The sequence below is a fragment of the Malania oleifera genome, chromosome 2 (genome assembly GCF_029873635.1).
Source record: "Malania oleifera isolate guangnan ecotype guangnan chromosome 2, ASM2987363v1, whole genome shotgun sequence".
In the NCBI taxonomy this organism is placed as follows: domain Eukaryota; kingdom Viridiplantae; phylum Streptophyta; class Magnoliopsida; order Santalales; family Ximeniaceae; genus Malania; species Malania oleifera.
In genome coordinates, this window is record NC_080418.1 from 109057358 (window position 1) to 109084060 (window position 26703).

Below are 26703 nucleotides of genomic sequence, written 5' to 3' on the forward strand. Positions count from 1 at the left end.
TAGCAAGGGCATTGACCGAATAGGTGGGGTAAAATGTCACAACCTGCCAACTCATTGGTGAAGTAATGCCTACATGAATGCTTATGTAGGCATTATGTGAATCCTTCAATAGATTTATCTACAGAAACTTCTTCAAGAAAGATCTAGAGAATGTAATTGCCCTATAAAAATAGGAAGTGTAACTATTTTTATGAAGCACTATGTTCACTGTAAACCTAGGATCAAATTGATCTCTACAGTTAGAGAGGTGAACTAGTATTAAAAAAGTAAAAATTTTCATTTGTACGCATCCAGGCAAAGTGAGTCATAAGAATGTTTTTACTCACTTTCTTCCTTGAATTATTACATTTATTACTTTGTGAGCATGGTTCTAATAGATTAATACTAACGACTCAAGTTCTCCAAAAGTGTTTAAAGTACAAATGGAAAGCCTTCCAATAGTAAATTTTCCAACCCCGCGATACAGGAAGATGAACTATGTTTTAGAACGAAAAAAGTAGAAGAAATTTTTGAGAGGAAGACTCGACGCCTGTATGTATGAGCTCTAGGGAAGCCCCTTGACCCAATACAAGGGATAATTTAGTTCCAACCCAATTGCATCTTCTTCTTTTTTTTTTGGGTTTCTCTAGAGATACCATGTCAGCAGATGTTTAAGATGTTAGGATTTTTTTTTTTTTTCATTTCCTGGCAGCCAATATAAGGAAAAACGAATGTGTATGGTATTGCACTCAAATTCACAAAAATCTAAAATCTACCTTCTGGCCATACAAAAACCTGCTGCCTGTACATGTTATTTACATATTTACATTTCAGAATTTTGCTACAATAGTAACAATGACAGACCAGTAAAGGGAATATTACAAAGCAGCAAAGAGATGTTATGACAAACAACATCTCAGTATTACAGAGGATGGCAATCTAGAAAGCTAAATATGTGATATGAAAGAATTGGGCAGGGAGATATTAAGAACAAATAGAATGCATTAATTCAGCAAGACACTGCAGAATCTGCAAGTTGAACACGAACTTCCTCTGTTATATTGGTTTTGGTTAGAGTTGGCTTCCCAGGAATTTCTCAAGCATGTTAGCCAGAACAATAAAAGCTCTCATGGGCAAAAAGCATCATTTCATGTCGATCTGTAGGCTTGAAATCAGTTTTTCTTATTGACAACCAATTTTCTTGCTTCTGACTGCACAACCAAAACAGGTCAAATCATGACAAGGACAGGCATAAAACTTGGATGCAACAACTATTAGAAAAATGAAATGCCAAAAACATGTCCATTATCCTATATCGTTTTATCTTAACCATCATAAGCATTATCAGAAAAGATGCATCATATTTTATTCATATCAAAATATAGCTATTAACACATACATGTAATAGCTTTAAGAATCAATATGGTAAAAAGCAAAAAGAACCAACTTTGACCTCCTTGGAGTGCTTTGAAAAACCGGTTGATCATGCAGAAAGGAGACAGCACAGAAAACAGGAAAAATCAGTTGCCTTAAAGCATCCAAGCTTCCTAATGTGAACTGAAGATTAATGAGGTAGCAAGCAATGGTGAAGAACTTCATACTTGCATTCAATTTTGTGAACAATGACCTACAACTCCGAGGAAGTGCACCCACAGCCAGTTGTGTGCGCACATGCACATGCACATGCAGGAAAAAAGTTGCTAGAGGATTAAAAGAGGAAAAAAAAAAAAAAAGTGCAGAAGATTTATGGCCTGTTTGAAACTTGGAAAACATTAGGGGAAGAAAAAGAAAAGAAAACTAAGAAATTCATGTTCCAATGTATTTTTTCTCTATACAAATATTGTTAGAAAAGAAAATATGTTCCAATATGCTTAAAACTTAAGAAATATCAAATGTTAATAACACCTAAAACAAATTTTGTTATTTTTCACCTTCCTTGATAACCAAAAAAGTAGATTCCTTCCTATTTTCTTTTCTTCTCTAATATTTTCAAAGTTCAAAATTGAGCCTTAGTTTGTCCCTTCAAACTTTGGAAGTCAAATAAATATTCCAGCACTTGGTGTCAACATGATCCATATAAAGCAATGCACAATGTCTATTTTCCCTCTTCCCCGCGCTACATGCAGGGCAACAACAAAATCCAAACAGAGGGAGGCAGACGCCCTTGATTTTTCTTTATTTATTTGTTTTTTCTCTGGGGACATGGGTAGGGTAGGGAATGTGTTATTGTGGAAACAAAAAGGTATGGAAATATATGCAAGTCATTTTTCTTTAAATATGTGATATAAAGCAGCATAACACATATACCCTGCTTTCTTTCAACACCTTGAATCCTAAACTATAATTAGCCACACATGCTCAAAACTCAATAAATCAGCAGGATAAATAGTATTTAGAAAAAAAATTGCACACCACACTTGACGCATTTTAAACAGAAGTAGCAGAGGACCATTTTACATAAAAAGGACCTGCTTGAGCAAGTCCATACATAGTGTCTATAACACCGACAAATGCAACTTCCAACTTCTATTTACAAAAGTCTACAATATCCTTCAATCATGCACACCAAGGTCTTAAATTTTTAACTGAAATTTCAAGGCTACAAAACTACGGAAATTTCAATGTTGATGACAATTTTGAGTTAAATTTTTAAAATGATGGATATTAGTAGCAATGGATGAAATATTTTTAAGAAACTTTAGAAATCGTTAATAAAAAAATAATGCAATATTTGTAGAACTAAAATATTTCAAATAAAATAAATCAATGACAAGTATGCAGTGTTTAACATGCAATATTTGTTAAACATATACAATTAATATAAGTAAATTAATAAATTAGTTAAACATTATGTATCGCACAAATACAAACAATTTAGGCATAAATGGTCAAATAAAATGTTGTAGCTAATATATAAGTCTAATTTTTCATAAAAATTTATAAATCAGAAAGCTATCATTCATACCCTTCTTACAATAACCTTTAGTTTCAATTTTTAAAAATAATAATAATTAAGAGAGAAAATTCAAATTGAGTTTTGACCTTTGAATATCAAGTTTTAATTCCAATGAAATTTTATTTTGAATTAAAATTTCAACAAATTTTGCTGAACTTTGAGATTTCAATGAATTTTTAGATGACACATCGAAATTTCAATAGAAATTTTGTAAGACAGAAATTGATTGCCATTTCAATATGGAGGATGGTGGAAAGAGAGAATTTCAAAAATTTTATGGAAAATTTAGGACCATGATTCACACTAACATGCATATGAAATGAATATAGGAATATGGGTTATAAAATATACATGCAAAGTAAAATTAACTGCATTAATCCACAACAAAGAAACTCACCTATAAACATTAAATTACTATAAGGATATTGAACAGAAAATAATTGGAATCTAATTTCTCAAATTTCAAATATATTTCAAAGAAATAAAATGGTTTTGAATACATGACCTGCCTTGGAAAATGTAGCATTCTAGTATGCCATTATATGACTTATAGTCATTCCCTGGGGAAGTATCAATATCAACAATAACAAAACCAAGCCTTTAGTCCCCACTAGGTGGGGTTGGCTACATGAATCCCTTTCCACCAATTCACCCAATCAAGAGTATTTTCATCTATTAGATTAAGGGCAATTAAATCCTTCCTCACTACCTCATTACAAGTTATTTTAGGCATACCCTACCCATTTTCAAGCTAGAAACAAGAACTAACTCCTAAAAAAATATTCAATATCAACCAACCAATCAAATAATTTTATTACAAAGCATGTATCAAATATCTCTTACCACTTCCATTCCTCGTCATCTTTTAACTAAGGGCTCAACTAAGAAACTTGATATTGCCATACCTCGTTATAGATAACAATTTCCCATTATATCAAGCTTGGCAATTGCAATTGTTGCATTAATATTAAACCAATGACAAAATCATGATCCAAATAATTCAGGATTGACTTCATATGTAACATAACAATAGAAATTAGTAACCCATGCTGCAATCCAAGTATATGTTCAAAGTATGGAGTTAACAATAAACATCAACCCACTACATAGCTCTTACTGCTATCTATAACATTTATGCTTTTCATTATTTCCCTGGTATCTTAGTATGCCAGCCCATTGGAAGTCTTGAACTATTTGTCCCAGCCAGGAATATAAAGCTGAGCCAAAAAACTAGCAATATTTCAAAGAAAAAATTTCCCAATACTACATCTTTTTTTGCAAAACTGTTTTTAGGAGAATCTTTTTTCTAACCCAAATGATTTTTTTTTTTGGCCATCTATTACCATGTTTCTCTAAATAAAAAATAATAATAAAGTTTCTTGTTGATGTTCTAATTTTTTTTTTTTTTTTTTAAAAAGAGGAAAATGGGAGACAAAAAGGTCTCTCTTTCTATAGTAGAGTAGATTCTAAAAGTAACAAGAAATATTATTTAACATAACTTATCACAAGAACAAAATAATAATAATAATTTCATAAAACATATACGAGCAAAATTTTCCGAAAAATAAAATAACATATTTGTGTGCAAATTGCTGAGTGTCAAATCCATGAATGACATTTGTTTCATGTCCAGCAGTCTAGTGTACGCAACTGAAACAAACAAATTATAATTGCACATGTATGCACATGACAGCTTACCATAGTTTTAGCTCCCCTTGTCCGTCTACTATGCCTAAGATCAGTATGATGTGATCTCTTTCCAGATAGTTTCTGAATAAACTCCAGTATATGGTTATAAATGCTGCATACATCACATTAGGAAAAAAAAAATTTGTTTGTTAAATGATTGCTCGAACTCTGCAACAATCATGAACTAAACAATACTCCATAATAGCATGAGATTTTATCATCAGATAATAGTGGCGAACCAATGACATTACTCTTCTCACCCAGTTAATCATGTTGCTCCCCATAAATTAAGTTTCTTCTTCCAAATAAAATCTAGTATACTTTTAAATTTCTCCTCAAAATGTTATAAAACATAGATGTAAAAGTGCATAGATGAACTATATGCCCATCAAAAACAAAGCCAACCAAATTATTGGGGAGAAGTCTAATCTTTTCCTACTGCAACCAGTTACTGATGTTGCATCACATTTGTTTAATAGTTTCCTTCTATTTTAGTTCAAAAATAGGATTGAGATTATGTCAGACTGCCTTTTTATAATTATTCAAAAGATATTTGCAGAACCATGAACGAGATTAGGTATATTAAATGTAAATTGACTTGAAAGGCAACATAAAAGTTCTTTGAGCAACCACGATAGCACCCACAACCTGCCTTCCTCTCACAAAGTTCTTTGAGCAGGAGAATTTGTATCACAAGGGACAGAATTCAACCTATTAGCAAGCACTTGTCACTGTCGACCTCCCAACACGACATCAAGTTTCTCACCGCCACATCCACTCTCGTAGCTGCCAGCATCCTAATCATCAAGCTTCAAGTCTTCAGATTTGCTAAGGGAAAGAATTTCCATTTCTCAAGGCGCATTTTAAGAAGATTATTCTTGACCCAATACAAGCTGCAATCGTTGATCAAATTCTTGGAAGTTCTTTGGCAGCAGTGGAGAGATCTATTGGATGCAGCCTTCGAGATATTTTATCAAATTCTCTCAAAAACCCACAATTAATCGAATTTATCTTTCATCTTTCGTCTACTTTGATTCAAATTCCTCTTCTTTTTCTTTCTTTTACTTCTACTTCTAAAAGTTTCTTTTCTTTTCTTTTCTTTTCTCTTTCTTTTCTATCATTTTTATTTACTTTGTTCTTTCCTTCTTCATTTTGTTTTCTCACCAACCAAATAGATCCCCCCCGCTCTAAACTTCCTTTCTTTCCTTTCTTTTCCTTTCTTTTCACCCAAAGACCTGAACAAATTCAAAGATTCTTGTTTCTTCAGCCCTAAAATCATGAAGAAGCAATAAATATTTTTTGGGTGGAGAAATCTTGTTTCTTCAATATTCTTGGATTTTGAATCTTGAATTTAGATTGAAGAATTCTTGCAATCCCTCGTTGCTTAAATGTTCTTCGATTGATTTTCATTAGCAGCGTCAAATTTCTTGTAGCAAAGGGTACCTACTCCAATATTTTCAAGTGGTTGTCATTTCCTTTTTAGTTTCTATCACCGGTGAGATCTTCTCCTCTTTTGTTAATTTTTTTCTTATTACTATTATTAAAAAAATTTCTAATAGTTGGTTAGTAGTGGAGATTTTGTGTTTATGACTTGTAGGCTTAGCATATGCATTTTTGTGTTTTAATGTTTTTCATTTGCAAGTTTTCGAATACACAAAATTTTTCAAAAAGTACTGTTGCATGGCTTTTTTTAATTGTAGTCTAGCTTGATTCACACTTAAAATTTTATGCTTTAATTTTTTTTTTAATGCATTTGTATTAGAAATTGTGTGTGCGGTTTCTACTAGTTGAAGGTGATTTAGAAATTGTCTATGTGAAAAAAAAAACAAAAAAACAAAAAAAAAAAAAAAAAAAACAAAGCGCAAACGTGTACTTTGCCTGTCTAACACAAATTCTTTGTACACAGAGTCAGTCCCAAGCCCGGATAAAGGAGTTGGTTGTGTTAGGTAGTTAACAGCCAACTTAAAACATTGTTAGATTTTATTATCATGAATTCTTACCAAATTCAACAAGGTCAAGGGAATAGACCGAGTCAATATAAAAGGAAGAGGATAAATAAGTTAACACAAGAAACTAAGATTAGATTAGCAATTTGGAATATAGAAAATCTTACGAAAAAAAAGTAAATAGTCGAAATAATGTTTGGGGGGAAGATTAACTTAATCTACCTTCAAGAGACGAAATGGGCAGGAGAGAAAGCTAGACAAATTGAAAAATTAGGATTTAAAATTTGGTACACTGGTATAGAGAAACATAAAAATGGGGTGGGTATTATTGTAGACAAAGACCTAAAAGAATACATAGTAGATATTAAAAGAATAGGGAATAGGATCATTAAAATCAGGATAGCTTTAAGTTTGGAGATAGTGAACGTCATTAGTGTGTATGCTCCCCAAATAAGATTAGTAAAAAATCTTAAAAGACAATTTTGGGAACATATGAACAGTATTTTACAAGGGATATATATGTCTAAGAGACATTCATAGGAGCTGACTTGAATGGTCACATTACAAAAGAAAATATAGGATATGAGGATACATGGAGGCCTTGGATATAGAGATAAAAATGAGACTGGTGATACAATCTTAGATATTTCCATGTCTTACGATTTGGTTATATTGAATACTTTCTTTATAAAAAGAGAAGAAAACTTAATAACCATCAAGAGTGGGTATAGCAAAAGCCAAACAGATTTCTTCTTGAACTAAGAACGGGGATCGTCTATCTTATAAGGATTGTAAAGTTATTCCAGGTGAAAGTTTTGCTACACAACATAGAGTCTTGGTATTAGATATACATATTAAAAAATGGCTAAGGAGTAGCATAAATCAACATAAGAGAACTAGATGGTGGAACATAATATAGTAAAATTTAAACATAAAATGAACAAAGAGTGTGATTGGATAGTAAGGGATAAGGTTGATGCAAATACTGTTTGAAATAGAATGATAAATTCTATCATAAAGATAGCAATTAAGGTGACTCCAATGGAAGAAACTCGGGTAGTAAAGAAAGTTGGTCGTGGGATTAAGTAGTCCAAAAATCCGTTAAGACAAAAAGAAATTGGTATAAAATATGGCAAAATTGTAGAAATATAGAAAATCTTTAAAAAAAATAAAAATATAAAATATAAAAAAGACTATTAGTGAAGCTAAACATAGAGCTTATGATACTTTATATTGAAACTAGATACAAAAGAAGGACAAAAATACATTTATAAACTTGCTAGAGTTAGAGAAAGAAAATGCAAAGATTTAGGCGATGTAAAATGTATAAAGGACGAGAATGACAGTATCTTAATTAGAGAAGAAGACTTGAAAGAGAGGTGGTGGAGATAATTGATAAGTTGCTTAATGAAAACCAAAATGAAAGATTGAACTTGGAAGTGAAAAATGAAAAGAAGACAAAAAATAGAAGATTTATTCGCAAAATTAGAGTCCTTGAAGTTGAGATGGCATTAAAAAAGATAAAAAGGGGAAATCTATAAGACTAGATAAAATACCAATTGAAGTTTTGAAATGTTTAGGAGATAAAGGAATTGTTTAGTTAACTAATCTATTCAACACTATTATAAAAATTTTTAAAAAGCGAAAAGAATGGAGGAGAAGTATATTAATACCTGTGTACAAAAACAAAGGCAATATTCAAAACTATAATAACTATCGTGGAACTAAGATTATGAGTCATACAATGAAATTATGGGAAAGGGTAATTGAACATAGAATAAGATTAGAAACGAAGATTTCAAAAAATCATTTTGGTTTTATGCTTGGGAGATCAACAACAGAAGCTACTTATCTTTTAATAAGTTTAATGAAAAATTTTAGGGAAAAAGAAAAAAGAAAAAGGATTTGCATATGGTTTTTATTGATCTAGAGAAAGGTTATGACAGAGTACCTAGAGAAGTTCTTCGGTGAGTCTCAGAAAAGAAGAAAGTTTGTAGTAGATATATGGAGGTCATTAAGGATATGTATGATAAAGTAGCAATTAGCGTTAGGATTGTAGGAAGTGAATCTAGAGATTTTCCAATCACAATAGTTGTATATCAGGGTTCTACTTTTAGTCTTTATCTTTTTACTTTAGTAATTGATAAACTAGCTAAGAATATCCAAAACGAGATCCCTTGGTGTATGTAATTTGTAGATGATATCGTGTTGATTGATGATAGTAGGAGTGGAGTGGAATCTAAGCTAAAACTTTGGAGAGCCACATTAGAGCCTAAAGGGTTCGGGATAAGTAAGAATACGAGAATATATGGAATGTAATTTTAGTAATACAAGGAGTAGCAACAAAGAGAAGATTAAACTTGATAATCAAGATATCAATAGCACTGATAGATTTAGATATCTTGGATCTATTACGCAAGCTGAAGGGGAACTTGAAAAAGATGTAGTACATAAAATTAAAACATGTTGGGTAAAATGGAAGAGTGCATCAGGTGTGTATACCCTTAAAATTAAAAGGAAAGTTTTATAATATGACTATGAGGTCAGCTATGCTTTATGGTTTAAAATGTTGGGCAACTAATAAATAACATGTACAAAAAATAAAAGTTATTGAGATGTGAATGTTAAGGTTGATGAGTAGATTAACATTAAAATATAAAGTAAGAAATGAACATATATGTAATAATTTAGGCATACCACGGTTGAAAATAAGATAAGGGAGGGGTCGTTTAGATGGTTTGGGCATTTGAAGCATAGGCCTAATAGAGTCCCTGTAAGGAGGAAGGAGTGAGACATTGTGTCAGGCATGAAAAGGGGTAGAAGTAGGCCCAAAATAACTTGGGATCAAGTAGAGAGGAAGGATTTAATAGCCCATAATCTAATAGAGAAAAATACTCTTGATCAGGTGAATTGGCTGAAAAGGATTCATAACCGACCCCACCTAGTGGGACTTCAGGCTTTTTGTTGTTGTTGTTGTTGTTATTGCAACATAAAAGTTCTAAGGTATATAAACTGCGTTTTCATCCAAATGTTCCCTAAATTAATTTTTCACTAACCAACAAGTTTTTAATATTGTATTTGTTAGAATATATGTTAGAATATTCTTATTTTATGCTTATTTTTTTATGATTTGATTCTTTGTATTTATTATCTTTCTATTATTGTTTGGCTTCATTTGCATATAAATAGGCCCTTTATTGTATAGTTTAGATATACGAAATTTCTCTCCACAGTTTCTTTCTTTCTTTCTTCATAGTATCAGAGCTACAGACTTGTGGCCTATAAGATTTTTCCGACGTTCTTCCAATGAAGTTCCGGTGCTCTTTCTTGTGACAGTAGCTGCTATTTGGAGTTCTTTACAGCTTTTTTACAGTCCAATCTGGAACAATAAGTCCAGAAACATATTCGCAAGGTACGGGACTTCCCTCCCGTAAAGGAAGCTCCTCACGCGCTACCATGCGCCACTGCTTCTCTCTGCCTTCCTCAATTTCGCACTGTTCTGGTCACTATTCCACCGAGGTGCCACCACCATTGGAAAGCCCATTCAGAGAGGAGTTCAATGCTGCCGAAATCAAAGCCATCTGACGCCACACGCGCCCCCACGTGCCGCCTGAAGATTCTGGGGCACCACTCACGTGCCAACCTGCTGTTGCACATGCCCAAGCCTTCACACGCTGCCACGTATCTCATTCCGCACGCAACACGTTAGCCCTAGCTGCCACGTCAACACCGACCGTTGCCCAGAAAACCGTGACCGTTGACTTCTACTGACATTGACAGTTGAACATTGACTTTGATTGAGTTGACCGTTGATTTTTACCGAGTTGATCGTTGACTTTGATAGTTGACTAGCATTGACTTTTGGGATTCATGTGTTTTCTTCTCAATTTTTTGTCCTTATTTCATTTTTGCGGTCTTTTTTAGCATTTGAAGCTTCAATATGTCTCAATCTGCATCGAATCTTGATTCAATTGTCCGTCCTATTGATGTGATATTGAATGGATCCAATTATAGTATGTGGGTTCAGAATACGAAGGTTTTCTTGAAAGGATACCGATTGTGGCATTATGTGACTGAAGCAATTCTTAAGCCATTGCAGAAGGATAGTGAGAAGGAAGAGGCATTTGCATCCCGTCTAGAAGAATGGGATAGTATTCACTACAAGATTCTGTCCTGATTCGTCAATACTTCCATTCCGTTCATCAATAGTCTTCTTCCAAAACATGGGAATGCTAAGGTGGCTTGGGATTTTCTGGCCAAAAGATACAACTATACCTATGATGCTTCCTTGGAGTTTCCACTGGAAGCAAAACTTTATCAGATGAGTCAAGAACCAGGTCAATCTATTGTTGATTTTTATTCTATGATTAATCATCTTTGGGAACAATTGTCTGCCGCAAATCCAAAGTTGGAATGTTCTAAAGACATTCAAATGTTTGTTACTTGGCTTGATCGATGGAATTTTATGCAATTTATGATGGCTCTTCGGGATGATTTTGAATCTACTTGAGCCTCTCTTCTTCATCATCAACCACTTCCGACTTTAGATGTTGTAGTTTCTGAACTCATCTCTGAAGAAACTCGTTGTTCCCCTATGAAGATGCAATCGTCTAATATGGTCCTTGCCACTGCTTCTTGTGGTACTCCATAGTCTTCTATTGGCCGTTCATCATCCCAATCCACCTCCAAGATTGGTTTTTGCAAGTGGTGTAAACGCAATGGTCATACCATCAATGAATGTCGTGTATTCTAAGCAGCAACAAGCTTCCCAAGAGACAGCTTCGGTCGCTTCATCTGCTTCCTCTGCACCTGAGACTCCATCTCAATCCACTTCTCTCACTGCAACTGACGTGAAGGACTTAATTCACCAGGTTTGTCCCAATCCTCCACTACCTTGTCCGTCACCCCAGGTAAATCTCAGTGGTTTATAGACTTCACCTGCCGTAATCATATGACATCTGATTCCACACTTTTGTCTCATAAAACTGCTCTTTCTCCTAATCGTGCCATATATACTGTTGATGGTTCCCATATGCCTATTAGTCACGTAGGGTCTATTTCTACCTCTAATTTATCTATTAGTGATACTTACCTTGTGCCTAAGTTATCCTTAAATCTTCTTTCCGTTGGACAACTTTGTGAGTTAGGACTCGACCTCAAATTCTATAACAAGGGTGTTGATGTACAGGATTTACAGACGAGTCAGCTGCTTGGGATAGGCCGTAAAGTTGGACGTCTTTTCAAGCTCTCATCTCTGCAAATTCCTTCCTTAACAACAACCCCCATGGCTGCTATCACGGTCACTTCCAGTTTGTGGCACTCCCGGGTAGGTCATGCTTCACTTCCACATGTCCAGTTCTTGACCTCTCAGGGTCATTTAGGCTCAGTTAATTTTCAGTCTTTTGATTGTGTTTCATGTCGTCTTGGAAAACAGACACATTTGCCTTTTAATAAAAGTGAATCTTTTTCCTCTGCACCTTTTGACTTAGTTCATTCTGATATTTGAGGTCCCACCCCAACGCCAACTGAGGGGGGATCTCGTTATTTTGTTATCTTTGTGGATGATTATAGTCCTTATACTTGGATTTATTTTTTACAGCATCGATCTGAACTCACAAATATTTACCAGAATTCCCACAAAATGGTGCAAACTCAATTTTCTTGTACAATTAAAACTTTTCGTTTAGATAATGCCATGAAATACAAGGATAAGTTGTTTCTTACCCTCTTATAGCAAAATGGGACAGTCTCTCACCACTCTTGTCCATACACCTCACAACAAAATGGTCGAGTAGAATGTAAACATCGTCACATTATGGATACGGTAAGAGTACTTCTCATCTCTGCTTCTCTTCCAAAACGTTTTTGGGATGAAGCTGCTCTTACTGCTATCTACACCATCAATCGTATTCCCTCACCCACTATACACAATAAAACTCTGTTTGAGCTTCTTCATGGTAAGGTCCCTAACTATTCATTACTTTGAGTTCTTTGTTGTGTTTGTTTTGTCACTTTTCCTACACACGAATGCACCAAACTTGAACCACGATCCAGACTTTGTTGTCTTCTTGGTTATGGTCTCACTCAAAAAGGTTATCGTTGTTATGATCTCATAGTCAAGTGTCTTCGTATTTCTCGTCATATGGAGTTTTGGGAACATAAAATGTTTACGAGTATTTCTCCCTTTCCGCGGTCCTCTTCCAGTTATGCTCCTATTTTTATTGACCCATCTATTGCTTTAGTCCCTTACTCCTCTGCAGAGATGCTAAGCTCCTCAGACATTCCTTCTTCGACTATTCCTGAGTCATCTGACATGTCTGCAGATACTCCTAATACATCAACTACACCCGAGCCCGTCCAACTACCTGCACTCCGTCAATCCACTAGAGAAAGAGCTCCTCCTTTTCATCTTCAAGATTATCATTGTTATTATGCCCTTGCTACTCTTCACAAACCTCACAGTTATCATGAGGCTAGTGCTAGCCCTCTTTGGCAGAAAAGCTATGTTTGATGAACTAGATGCTCTCACTAAAACTCATACTTGGGACCTAGTGGATTTGCCTTCTGGGAAGTCTGCAGTTGGATGTGAGAAGTAAGGTGTAATCACAAGAGGGGGGGTGAATTGGGTTTTTAAAACTTTTTTGGAACTTTAGTTCAGTCCTTGTTGATTGCAATTACACTCTCTAATCAGCAACACAATTCTTATCAAATCACTTATTTATATTAACCAATAAAAATGATGTTGCTTATTCAGCTTCTAGAAGTTCAACAGATAAAACATCATATTAGATTTAAACACCAAAGATAATATTAATTTCAGAAAATTATCTTAAGTGTCCTTGCAATTTTGTTTCAATACAATGATGTATTAAACTTGGTTTTAATATTCAGCACTTCAGTATTGGAATCTAATGCTTCAATATATAATCAGATTTTCAGAATCAATTTTTCTTATAAACAATGAACAATGATAGCTTTAGTGAATAGTTCCAATAAATCAATCTGGAGATTCTTTGTAAAATAGATGAGATAAGCACAAGATTTAAGTCAGCTGTGTATTTCAACAATTTCAACTTTCAAAAATTTAATCCAATCAAAAACCTTGATTCAAATCAGTGTTCAATAATATCCAAACTTCCAGCAAATATTAAAACATCCACATAGTTAATATGTTTGCAGAAATTTAAAGAGATTTAGGGAAGAGGAGAGAGACACCGGATTTTTCCAAGGTTCGGCTAGCAGCCTACGTCCTTGCCTCAAGCAACTGCTATGAGGATTTTCCTTTTCAACTTTTTTTACAGGCCAAGTTACAACCTCTCCGTATCAGGTGGAGATCCCTCTCTAACAAGAATACCCTTTCTCGGTAGCCAACAATTCAACAACCCTAAATCGTCAAAAAATAACAAGACAAGAAACAATTTTGTGTACAAGAAAAGCTCTCAACAAGAGCAGATTAGTACAGTTGAATACCAATATACTTCAATCAAAAATCAATATAAAAGAGTAAAGCTCAGATTTTTATCACCGGGATTCTTATTAGATTTGAAAAACTCACTAGAAGAGATCAGAAACTGTGAGTTTGTATCAGCAAGAACATAGCAAAACTTCAAAAAAAATTTGAGCAAGAAAGCTTTGAAGAGTAGAAAGAATTTAGATTGATTGCTTCTTGTAGGTATGTATGATCTTTAGGTTTACCATGTATTTATAGATAGAAAAAGTTAATTTTCGTATTCCCCAAGTTTCTTGAGTGTTTTCCAAGTTTTCACAAGGTTCGGGGACCAAGCAATCCAATTTGGAAATTTTCCCTCGCTGTTTTTTAATTTGAAAGTTACGAAGGTCAGTCGACTGATACTATCGGGGTCAATCGCCTGATCTTTTATAGAACAGCAAATTTTGAAAGTCAGTGTAGTGTCAATCGCCTGATCCTAAATGGTCAGTCACCTGATCCTGAATGTTCAGTCGCCTGAGCTTTTACAGTTCAGTATATTTCAAAAGTCAGAAGTGAGTCAGTCACTTGAGTCTGAGAGATCAATCACATGATTCTACTCTGTTTGCTCATATTTTTCAGCATAGTTAAGTCAGTCAACTGATGAAACACTATCAGTCGCCTGATCTTACAACTTTCAGAAATTTCCAAAAACTTTGATTTTAATCTTTAATCTTGGAAAATTTAATTGAGCCTTTAAAACATTTTCCGAGGTGTTCAAAAACAAGTCTCTAAGTCCATAATGATTCCTAAGAGCTTCAAACATTTATATTGAGATTTGCGAAGTACTTATATGAAACTTCTCAAAATTCTAACTTTCTAAACTCTAAGTCTTTATGCATTTTGCTTCCATTCTTTGAGTCTATCTTGTCTTCATTCTTCAATAGACTTTAAGCTTCATTTGATCTTCTATCTTTGAGTCCAAGTTTTTAATGAACTTCATCGAGCACTTGAGATCTTGAACCTTTTATTAAAACCACTTGAATCCTGAAACATCATCACTTAACCAAATATGTTAAGTTCCCTTGATTTGTTATCATCAAAATAAGATTCTTAAGCCTTACTAAGCCAACAGGATGTAAGTGGGTTTACAAAATCAAGACTCGGTCAGATGGATCAATGGAACGATACACGGCTCGCCTTGTTGCAAAGGGTTTCTCTCAGGAGTATGGTATTGACTATGAGGAGACTTTTGCTCCTATTGCTTGTCTTACCTCTATTCGATATTTGCTTGCAGTAGCTACCATGTGTCATTGGCAACTGTTTCAGATGGATGTCAAAAATGCATTCTTGAATGGTGACCTTGCTGAGGAAATTTATATGCATCCTCCACCTAACTATGATCATCCTCCTCACATAATTTTCCATCTTCTCCGTGCTCTCTGCGGCCTCAAACAGGCTCCCCGAGCCTGGTTTGCTAAATTTAGTTGTGTTGTTGCTCAGCAAGGCTTTGTCTCTAGTGCCTATGACTTTGCACTTTTTCTTCGGACCACTGGTGCTAGTATGATTCTTATCCTTCTTTTATGTTGATGACATGATTATTAGAGGGGATGATCTCTCTAGTATTTGCGATCTTCAGCACTTTTTGAGTCAGAATTTTGAGATGAAGGACTTAGGGCAGCTTAACTACTTTCTTGGTCTCGGGAATACTTCCAGTTCAAATGGTTATTATGTCTGTCATGCTAAGTATGTGTCTGGCTTGCTTTCCAAAGTAGGCTTGATTGACAGCAAAACATGCACTTTTCCACTTGAGCCTAATATTAGGTTTCTTACTACTGATGGTGAATCTCTTCCAGCTGCTACTTTGTATAGACAACTGGTTGGTAGTCTCATCTATCTCATTGTTACCTACACAGACATATCCTATGCGGTTCACTTGGTTAGCCAATTTATGAGTGTACCTCACTCTACTCACTATGTTGTTGTTCTTCGTATCTTATGCTATGTCAAAGGGACTTTGTTTCATGGCCTTTACTTTTCTTCGTGCTCATCTCTTGAGCTCCACTCTTATTTTGATGCTGACTAGGCCGGTGACCCTACCGATGGTCGCTCCAACACGGGTTATTGTATCTTACTTGGCACCTCTCTTATTTCTTGGTGTAGTAAGAAGCAGACTATTGTTGCCCAATCCAGTATTGAGGCTGAGTACCGTGTTCTTGCTGATACTACAGTTGAACTTTACTGGTTACAATGGCCTTTGAAAAACATGGGCGCTCCTCAGACGACTAGTTTCCCTCTTTATTTTTATAATCGGAGCGTCATCCAGATTGCTCACAGTGATGCCTTTCATGAGCGTACCAAGCATATTGAAATTGATTGTCACTTCATTCGGCACCACCTTCAGCAGGGCACCCTGCATCTTCAGTCTCCTATGTAGATCAACTTGCCGATATTTTCACAAAGTCTCATCCCCCTGGTCGGCTATGTGATCTTGTTTCCAAACTCAAGTTGATTTCATCATCTCAAGTTTGAGGGGGGATGTTAGAATATTCTGATTTTATGCTTATTTTATTCTGATTTGATTCTTTGAATTAATTATCTTTCTATTATTGTTTGGCTTCATTCCTCTATTGTACAATTTAGATATAAAGAAATATACAGAATTTCTTTCCTTCAGTTCAGATATAAATAGGCCCTCTATTCTTCAGTAATAAAATTTAATTCAAGAATATAAGACTGAGGCTTTCTAATAAAGGACAACTGCCTATGTAGGATTTAGAAGCACATACCTAGGCATCGATTTTGGCTGTATGCTGTCCTACATCACAGGCTCAACAGTGTCACTAAATACTAGACTTCATATCGTTAAAATGGCTGTTAGATTCTTAGTTAAATTTCAAATTCCTCATTATCTGTAAATTTTGATGGAATTACACACAATATATAGAGAACATCAGGTTTTGTCAAACAAAAGACCTCAATAATATTACTAAATCTGTCCTTCCATGTGGGAACTTAATGACAGATGCACTCAGCTATATGGAACAATGAAGCCAAAAAATTTGGGATACAAAGAGAAGAAAACCAGCAAAAATCATAACGGCATCATCAATGTGCAAATTCACAAAATTAGCAGGCACCAAACTAGTGAGGCAGGTGGGGAATGATCTTGAACCCCAGATGATCTTTAGATCTATGTTGGTACATCAAATATGAAAAAAGAGAAGCAGTAGAAAAAGATGATTACAAGAAATTCAAAGTATAGATCAAGCACAAGCATACCTTAGTCGATGCCTGTTGCAGGCTGTGAAGAAGGCAACAAAACCATTTAAAATGCTCTTCACAGCACGGAAAACCTGAATAAATTTAAAATAATATGGTGAACATAAGATAAAATTTACTTAACCATGTCATTATTATGATCAACTGAAAAAAAAAAGAATGTCTTACAACCTGGGAAAAAAGGTCATTCCAAAGTGAACGCCACATGGAAACCTCAGATTTGCTCACTGCTACCCCAGAAGCTGAGGCAATCTGAAATAAACTGCTTACAGAGAGCCATATTTCTCCAAGGAACTCGGATATGCAGGTAAAAATAAAAACCATGAAATTGAAGAATGCAAGGACCATCCGAATAGGTACATAAAGTGCCTCCCAAAGGATCCAAAATATGGGGTATAAGATGGAATTTGCTGCCATATGATACAAACACAACAACAAACTGTTAACACACATTACAATTAGTTTTTATGGCCACCAACTAACAAATAAGTCATAATTATAAATTAACACATATGCAATAATCACTTACCAATATGCCAAATGACAGATAGGATAAATCGAATTGGCGAAAGTAGAATCACTGCCAGGTTCCCCACTAGACTGAAAGAAGACTCAATTGCAACCCAAATGACAGAACATAAGCTCTCTGCTACTTCGATGCACATATTCCAAAATGGAAGAAGGTAACCCAATAGCTCCAAAAGGGGCTCTGCCATTGGTTGGGTGAGAACCGAGAAAAAGGATCGAGTAGTGCGTGTGATTGTCAGGAACCACTGAATAGCCTTCTGAAAATTATGCAGAAATAACATTGTTCCCAAGTATTTAATCCTTGATACCATCTCCCAAGTTTCAATCCAATCCATCAGGGGACCACACAAACGAGATGCTGTTGCCTTGAGAACTGGTACATTTTTGTATAGGTCATAAAATCCAATGAGAACAGTGATAACCGAAATCAGCACATATAAAGCTCTTGCCAGAGGGCACATCCATGGACGATAGAGATGGCAAAATCCTGGGTACGACTGAAGAAATATAACCCAAGATGGAAGCCCGGACTCTAATAGCGTAAGCAACCGCAGATCAGACATAATTATTTGCTTTAATTTGAAAGGGAGGTCACGATCATTGAACCTAAACAAAATCAAAACATCCCTGTATTCAGTAGCCTCAACTGCATTTTTGCAATCACTTGTATGAACATCGTCCAAATGTTTGTTCGAGTCTATAATACTGTCATGTGTTTCCTCAGAATATGTATCAACTTCTATTCCACCACTAAAGGATTTTGTTACCCTTCTTCTCTTGTAGGGCCCAGTTGGAGGAGGTGGTGTGTGGGGCGAACTAATATCATTTTCTGTGGTTGTAGGATGCACACTAAACTCGCTATGAAGGCAGTTGGGTGATTCATTTTCTCCAGAAACATCATCGCTGCAGATATTTTCATCAGCATCATAAGAGTCAGAACCCAAGAAATCTTCTTGAGCTTCATAGAACACCTCTCCTGCAAAAGTTCCAAATTAAACATGAACAATGTCTTTGCTCACAGTATCACAAGGCCAAATAAAAACACAACTTGGCCATAAAAAATAATCACACATTCCAACTAAATATACATTCAAAGATAAGAAAAGGCAAAGCAACTTTAATATTTTAAATATTTTTAGAAAAATTCAGGTAAGTTGGCAATTAAGAGCAACAGCAAAAACAACTATCTAACAGTAAGATCTAACAAGCTTCCTCATATCCTCATACTTCTCCCAGGAAAATTTTGGTGGTAACATTGTGGACACACAAAAAGCAAGCCTCATTACCAACATATTTATGCGAAACAAAAAAGAGATTAGGAAGTTGACAGTTATCCTACCATGGATAAGCTTTGACATGTATAGGCTTTTTCAAGATGATTGACAATAAGCATGCCAGAAAATTGCCCATAAAATACACACATAACACCATCCCCCTTTTTTGGATAGGAAAAGAAACTAATTAATAGGAAAAGAGTTTACAAGGGGGAGAAAAGGCATCTCCCAAAAATATCTGAAACAAACCACAGAAAAATTGTAACATCAGAAAGTGGAAATCAATCCAACCAACTCTTCCAATCCCTATTTAAATCCTGAAAGGTAGCTTATCTAAAAACTCCAAACCCTATGCACCATAAAGAAGTCAAGAACTGAATCTTTCCCCACACCAAAGCTAGCTTCCAATCCCTTTTTTATCTCTCTAAAATGTGCAGATTGCGTACAACTTTTCAGGAAAATATGAGACAAAATATTAAAACTTTTGACCAATGTGCATGTGTGTGTGTGTGTTTCTGAATATGCCTTAAATAAACAATGATACAGGACATGAGAGGATATGCCTTAAATACTGGACTTTATCTCAATAAAATAGTTACAAGGAAGTCATGAAAACCTTAGCTGTCTGGCACAATTTCAAGTCCCTCTCTCTAGAGAAATCTTTAATGTGAAATACAATTTTGCAATATGTTAATCACCTGTCATCTGGAGCAAGCGGTAGACAAGAAATAGAATTACAACACATTTTCATGAATGGAAAACATATTTTCTGCTAAGTATGGCATAAAGGTAGGAGGTCTACCACACCTTAAGGCTGGACAAGGTTACACGGGGGTTCTTTTTGAACCTTGCTCAAAGCCTTGTTTTAAAAGCAGAGAACCTCACAGACCATCCAAAAAACTTGTAGTCATTCATTTCTAACAGATGAACAACACAAAGCAACACCCTATTCCTAATTTCCAAACACATGGCATGGAAGGCTTATGGCTAAAGAATATCATCAAAGCAAAGAGCAAAAATGATAGATGATTTGTTAAGTGGATGTTTCCCCTCTACGATCACAGCACTTCTAACAATTTAACATTTTGATAATTTAAAGAATTTGTAAGGGTTATGTTTGGCCTGTCTTCACAACAAGGGAAAAATATTAGCCCCACTTATTGCCTTTTAAAAGAACTGATGCACATAACACAGTTAAAATCGTTGACAATTTTTTCCAAGTTCGCTATCAAGGAACCCTATATTTCTTCAATTAAGAAAGAACAACGTGCGCGAGGGAATGGACAATAATGCCTCTGTTTCTCCAGATGTGATAGACAAACTCAATGATGAAGCATATGCTTGCATTCAAGTCCGATACTCCCTAGCATTTGTAGTAATAATAAATATATGAGTTTCCTTCTCTGAAAAATAACAATATTTGAGGACATGGAAAGGGTACCTGTGGTAGAGTCCAGATAATCATTCAAAAGAAGCCGCTCATAGTGTGTTCCTGAGAACCATAAAGATATAGAACTTGCAGCCTGAGCTATACTATCGAATTCCCACCTCCTCATTAGTTTAGCCTCAATAGCCAGAGATGTATCGGTCTGCAGCAGGAAAAAGTGAAAAATAAATAAATAAACAAATTGAAGATCACAATTAGCATATAAGAGTGAAATATCCATATGTGTGTGTGAGTGTGAATGAATGTATATGTATATATGCACCCAGACAGGGAATACCTGAAGCTCATTCAAATAGTTGATACCACGAACATTGTCCCATACAACTTCAAATACAATAAAACCATATAAGGTCCTATGCAACTCACTCTTGAAAAGCAAAGTCTTCCTTAATTTCTTTACAGGGAGCAAGGCCCTTTTTCGAGATGATGCTGCAGCATCAATCAACGAGAACCATCTCTCAAATTTTCTTGTCTTTTTAGTGTTTGATGTAGAGCTAGATTCCAACTTGAAAATCTCGTCATTATCCGCTCTCTCCCTACGTGCTTTAGTGTTAGCAAAAGGTGATAACCGGGACTGCAGATGAATAAACAACATCACATATATATATATATATATCATCTTAATGTGAAAGTTACACTTATACTGATACATAAAAGAGGTTCTTAGCTACCTTAGTAACCATCAATTGCCATAACCGTGCTGAGCGCAGACCTAGGCCTTTCAGCCATGGGCGGTTGTCCACCAAGATATACAATTTGTTACTTTCAGGCCCCAGGAAAAGGCTAAGATATGAAAGATAAGACTGCAAGTCCCTGCAATTTTGTGTAGGGAACAACATGACTTCAGTGACTTAACAGAATGTGAAATTGGCCAACAATTCCCCTCAAGTTACAAAATTGCACTAAATAAACAGAGCAACTGTTCTCAAGGAGGTAACAACCACAATTCTCCAAAACACGTGTACCTAGTAGCTACATTTAGGAGTTAGGATTAACGGAAAATTATAGCCATAAACAATCAAATTTTCCCATGTCTCAAATCTTTGGGAAGGTGTAAGCAAATGGTAATACAATTTTAATACAGTGAACCAGCACAGCATTAAAAATTTGCAAAAGATTTCATAATATAGGAATCAGTCAACAAATGCATAAAGTAGTATGAAATTTCAATTATGTAAAATGGTAATACAATTTTAATAAGCTTAGGGGCCAAAGAATGGTAGTATCAACTCAATTAAACTTACATTTTATATGGGAACTAATCAATTACCATGAACACAGGAAAATGTCAGTTGCCTGATACAGATTACCCATTTAAGTAAATCATCTTGTTCATTTACCAAAAACAAAATATTTAAAACAAACCAAAAACCTCTCCTTCACAAGTGATACCAAGACACATCAAAGAAAAGAAAAAACGATACTTAATCTACTAGCTAATTTGATCTGACAAGGACCACACATGCATATATGCACGCATGCACACGGACGTGCACACCTGCATACATGGTCTCATATAAGAATATTTCTTATCTTAAACCATGGGAAAGCAAAAAAAAAAAACAAAAAACAAAAAAAAGTGTATTACAGCAGCTTTTCACTTTCAGTAAAAATATTATCCTAAATCTTTTTCCTTAGACAATAAGTATGCAAAAGCACTGTCAATTTCTCTTACAGAAATTGTGCATATAGTTCAACTCCAATAGGAAAATAAACAGCAAAACAACTCAAGGAAAAGACCTCTAAGCTAGCATTCAAATAAACAAATTCCTACAAATAATTCAAAATTTTGAATTTCCAGAGGGATTATCGCATTGGAACAATTACAACATGGATAGAGTGATAACTTTAATCTTTTCTATTAGATCTAAAATATGAACAATACATTTAGAAAAGAGGTTTAGCTTTTTCTAGTAACCCAGCAACATGTATTTAATTCAAATAATTTTGAATATTAAGAACATCAACAAATCGAAATACAGCACAACTAGTATGATTCTCTTCTCCAAGTAGCTGTAAGTTCCTAAGCTTTTCCGGATGAAATTACCACACATTCTAAGTTTTAAAGAGATGAGAGAAAAAATGTGTGCCTATAATCAAGAGTTGAATCATATTTCAAACAACATGAATGGTAATTCAAATGGTAAATTGTAAGATGATGAAATTATATACCACTTAAAAAGTCTCTGAAAAACAAGGAAACACATAAACGCATGCACGCACATAACATGCGTGCACACACATGCACACAGTTTTATAGAATAACAACAATTTATCTACTTAAGCCATAGATGTACCATACCTCAGGGGAAAACATGACATAAAATTCCAAATATAATTGAATGAATTTTCTATAAATAAATAGATAAATCAAAGTTGATCCAGATATCAGAACACCAACTTATCTGCAATACCATATTTGGCCATGTACAAAATATAAAGAATAAAGAGGAGTTCAATCAAATATGTTCACCACATTTCATGCACCTTCAGTTTGAGGAAATACTATAAATATAAAATATATAGGTATATATATATATATATATATATATATATATATATATATATATATGCAAATTTAACTCCCTAAGTTTATATTGGTATCATCATATATTTAAATTTTAATTGGATGTGAACTTGAAATTGGATTAACTAAAACCCTATTAATTATTATAGCAAAATTTTATTAGTCTTTTTGGATTAACAAAGCATATTAACACATGAGACTTCTGTCAACAAGTAAACAAACAGCTGCATACTCTTATTGATGCAGGAACTTTTTCATGCTCCATTAGAAAACATGCACTTATGCTAAACTTTCACAAATCATATTTTTCCACAAATTATTAAATCCTATTCTTGTACCCATAATAACTATGGAAACATATAATGTCAAAACAGTAGAGTTAAAAAAAAATAAAAAGAGGAAAAATCTTTAACATATATCAAAATTCCTTGAATAGCCATGTCAACCCAATAAAACATATTATATATTCTCAATGTGAAGAACAAATACGATGAGTGATCTTTGATATAAGTTTTTTTTTTTTTTTTGGCCAATAAGAAGCCTGGCTCATTCTACACAACATCAGGTAGCCCATCTCCCATCCCTTACCCCTTCCCACCACTCTCAAGATTCGAAAACATGCAAGTCCCAAGTTCCAATTACTAGGATGTCCAGCAAGAGACATGTGGTTTACACTGGTCTTTTGATTACTCATATTGCACATGTCATATAGATATGTATGCAGAGCATGGTCCTCTACGCCCGCTACCAAAGTGAGAATCCTTATCCAAATAGCAGTAGTGACATCTACCAAAGTGACAATCCTGATGCATAACTATCTATTGCAGCACTGAAAATTACATCTTCACAAAAATTTTCGGTTGTATATTTAAACTGAAATAAATCAAAATTCTGATTCTGGTTTGACCAGTATAACCACAACAGGAAATGGAACCGTCAATCATGATTATCCGTACCAAATAAATAAATAAAATAGAAACTTGGAATAGTAGCACAAATGGAAGCATTTTCAGAAACAATCAAGAGGGGAGCTTACAGAAAACAATAAAAAATAACAGGAAAGTATTTCAAAATTAAATTTACGAGAAAGAATAGACCTGATTCTTACCCAATTTGCAAGCTGGTAAGGGGAAATACACACCGGCCATTGTCATCTTTCCCCATTGAAATTACGCTTTAAGTCCCGCTTAAAGCTCGAATTGACACCAAAACTGCCGCGAGTCACTGCTTAACAATCCGTAACACAAAATTTAAAATTGGGTACCCAATTAAACAAGAGAGAGAAACACAGGATTAGAGAGAGAGAGAGAGAGAGAGAGAGAGAGAGACCTGAGAGAGGGCATAAATGGAAGAAATGATTTCGACCGCCGACCTTCATTAACGACGAACGAACAACGACAAAACGTCCAGCCGGGACGGATCAATGGACAGGAATTCTCTCTCTCTCTCTCTCTCTCTCTCTCTCTCTCTCCCCGTAGAAAAGTGGGGGAGATGGTTGCTTCAGGCGGAGGGCGAGAGGGAGGGAGGCATAGTGTGGACGATCGTCAGAGACACGTTGAAGATGGGAACGGGGGACGTCGTGTAATCTGGGAAAAAGGTGTTCTGTAATGACTATGTTTGTTCGTAGGGGTAAAGTCGTAATTTCACATGGATCCGGTTACTTCCCGCGCCTGCAACCACATTTGTTCGTCGATCACACAAGAGCACAAATAAGAAATTGGCAATAAAGGGGACGAAGACACGCCCGGGATGCGCGTGGGGGAAAATCAAATCTAGTACCTACGGCTATCACCGTCTATCCTGAAGTGTGAAATGCGTCAGTTTGACGTCGTCTTGGTCTTCACTACTCTTCAAGAACAAACTTTCCCCATGGATCGCACCTACCCACTTGCATTATATGAAGACAATATGTAAAATTTACAGTTTTTTAAGGTGATAAAACACAAGAAAACACTTTTTTTTTTCATATTGTAATAATTTTAAGATTTATATATATAAATGAGATTAACGTGTTTTGAAGAATTTTCTTGTAAACCCGTAATCAAGTCCATATTATTTGACAAAAATGAACTATTTTTATGATCAAAACGATTAACTAGTACAACTTTCGATGAATAGAAAGTATGATTGTGGGGTCATCATAGAAAATGAAAACATCATTTTTTGAAGTACAAAGTACCTCCCCACCCTAATAATTTTTTTTTTGAAAGTGGACAAATTGAGTTTTGCATATAGGGGCATAGAGTTTAATTTGCTTTGAATGGGATTATGGTTGAAGGGCCCTAGCATAGAAATATGCGAAGTGACTTTTCTTTTTATTATGAAAATAATCTTTTCATAATTTTCTAAGAAACTCTGTCCAATTTTTTTTTCATTCTTGTAACAATATTATTCTTAGTAAGAATCTTCTTAGAAAAATGTTTATTGCAGTTCATTTTCCTTCAAAAAAATTCACAAGTCATTATGAAAGGATTTCATGGAAAAAAAATTTTACAAGTTTTCATTTACAACGGAATTCTGTTAGAACCATTTCCTCTAAAATCAATTAGTTATACAAATTAAATGGATAAATCATATAGTCTACAAATGACTACAAATCATTTTATTATAAACAATTTCATTTATATATTAACTAAGAAAAACCCCTTTTACAAGAGTAGTTTTATTAAACTATTACACTAGAAGTTCTCGAAATTTAACTAATTTGCACTTTTCTTTTTGAAGTGCAATTTAATTAAATTTATGAACTCATGATGTAATTTGCTAAATTGCTTTCCAAAATAAGGGAAGAAATTGTGTAAGCATAGGTCATGTAGAGTTCGACTTGCTTTGAGTGGGGCTATGGGTCTTTAGAGATGTTAAAATACCACAATTTTGATTGAAAAATAATTTGTCATATAATTTTGTATGACACTATTATCCTTTCTTTTGTTTTTGGCCAATATCCTTAGCAAAATCTTACCAGAAAAAAATTTATTGAAGTTTATTAATTTTTCTTTAGAATAAAATATGTGATAATACAAAATGAATTTATGGAGAATATTTATAACAAGTTTCCATTTTTACAATATACCGTAGAGTGATATGCTTGTTAGGGTCCATTTACATTAAAATCAATTAATCCTATACATTAAAATGATAAATCATACATGTTATTGATGACATTGTCAATAAAATTTTGCAAATATCCATTTCAAATAAGAATCCTATTACAATAATGTTTTACTAAAATAGATATATTAGAGCATAGGCATTTGAAGTTTGACATGGTTATGTTTCATACTAAAATAGATATATTACACTATAGGCATTTGACGTTTGACATAATCATTTTTCACTCCTTGAAATTTAAATTAAGATAATTTGATTCAAAAAATGAAGATAAATTTAAATAATGGAGATAATTTAATTTAAAAGTTAAAGTAAGATAATTTTAGTTAGTTGATGAGACCATTTATTTATTTATTTATTTATTTGACAGTATAGCATTGTAGCATCCTACAAATGGCCTGTTGGCCCACTCATGCGGGTGCATTTATTGATTTTTTGGGAAGGCACAGCTCGTGGGGCATGCGCAGCCCCGAGCATGCATTCTATTTTCAGTGCTGCTCCATCTCAATGCTTCTCTCTCTCATATATTTATACGTGA

General features: G+C 34.5%; 1 protein-coding gene across 3 annotated transcripts; it reads right to left on the reverse strand.

The window, feature by feature from the left end:
- Positions 1–699: 699 nt before the first annotated feature.
- On the reverse strand, positions 700–24905 carry LOC131149598 (uncharacterized). 3 transcript variants are annotated; one of them, XM_058100196.1, is made up of 11 exons: positions 24834–24905; positions 24384–24724; positions 24163–24281; positions 21199–21340; positions 20805–21101; positions 20522–20669; positions 17808–18782; positions 17450–17688; positions 17279–17352; positions 4634–4736; positions 700–1190 (listed from the first exon to the last, which is right to left on the reverse strand). In XM_058100196.1, the coding sequence occupies exons 3-11, from the start codon at positions 24216–24218 to the stop codon at positions 1152–1154; spliced, it is 2073 nt and encodes a 690-aa protein (XP_057956179.1). In that variant the 5' UTR covers positions 24219–24281; positions 24384–24724; positions 24834–24905; the 3' UTR covers positions 700–1151. The 3 variants fall into 3 exon arrangements, with proteins under 3 accessions (XP_057956179.1, XP_057956180.1, XP_057956181.1); XM_058100197.1 differs by lacking the exon at positions 24834–24905 and having other exon boundaries at positions 24163–24278; positions 24384–24822; XM_058100198.1 differs by lacking the exon at positions 24834–24905 and having other exon boundaries at positions 24163–24278; positions 24427–24751.
- Between the last annotated feature and the right edge of the window lie 1798 nt (positions 24906–26703).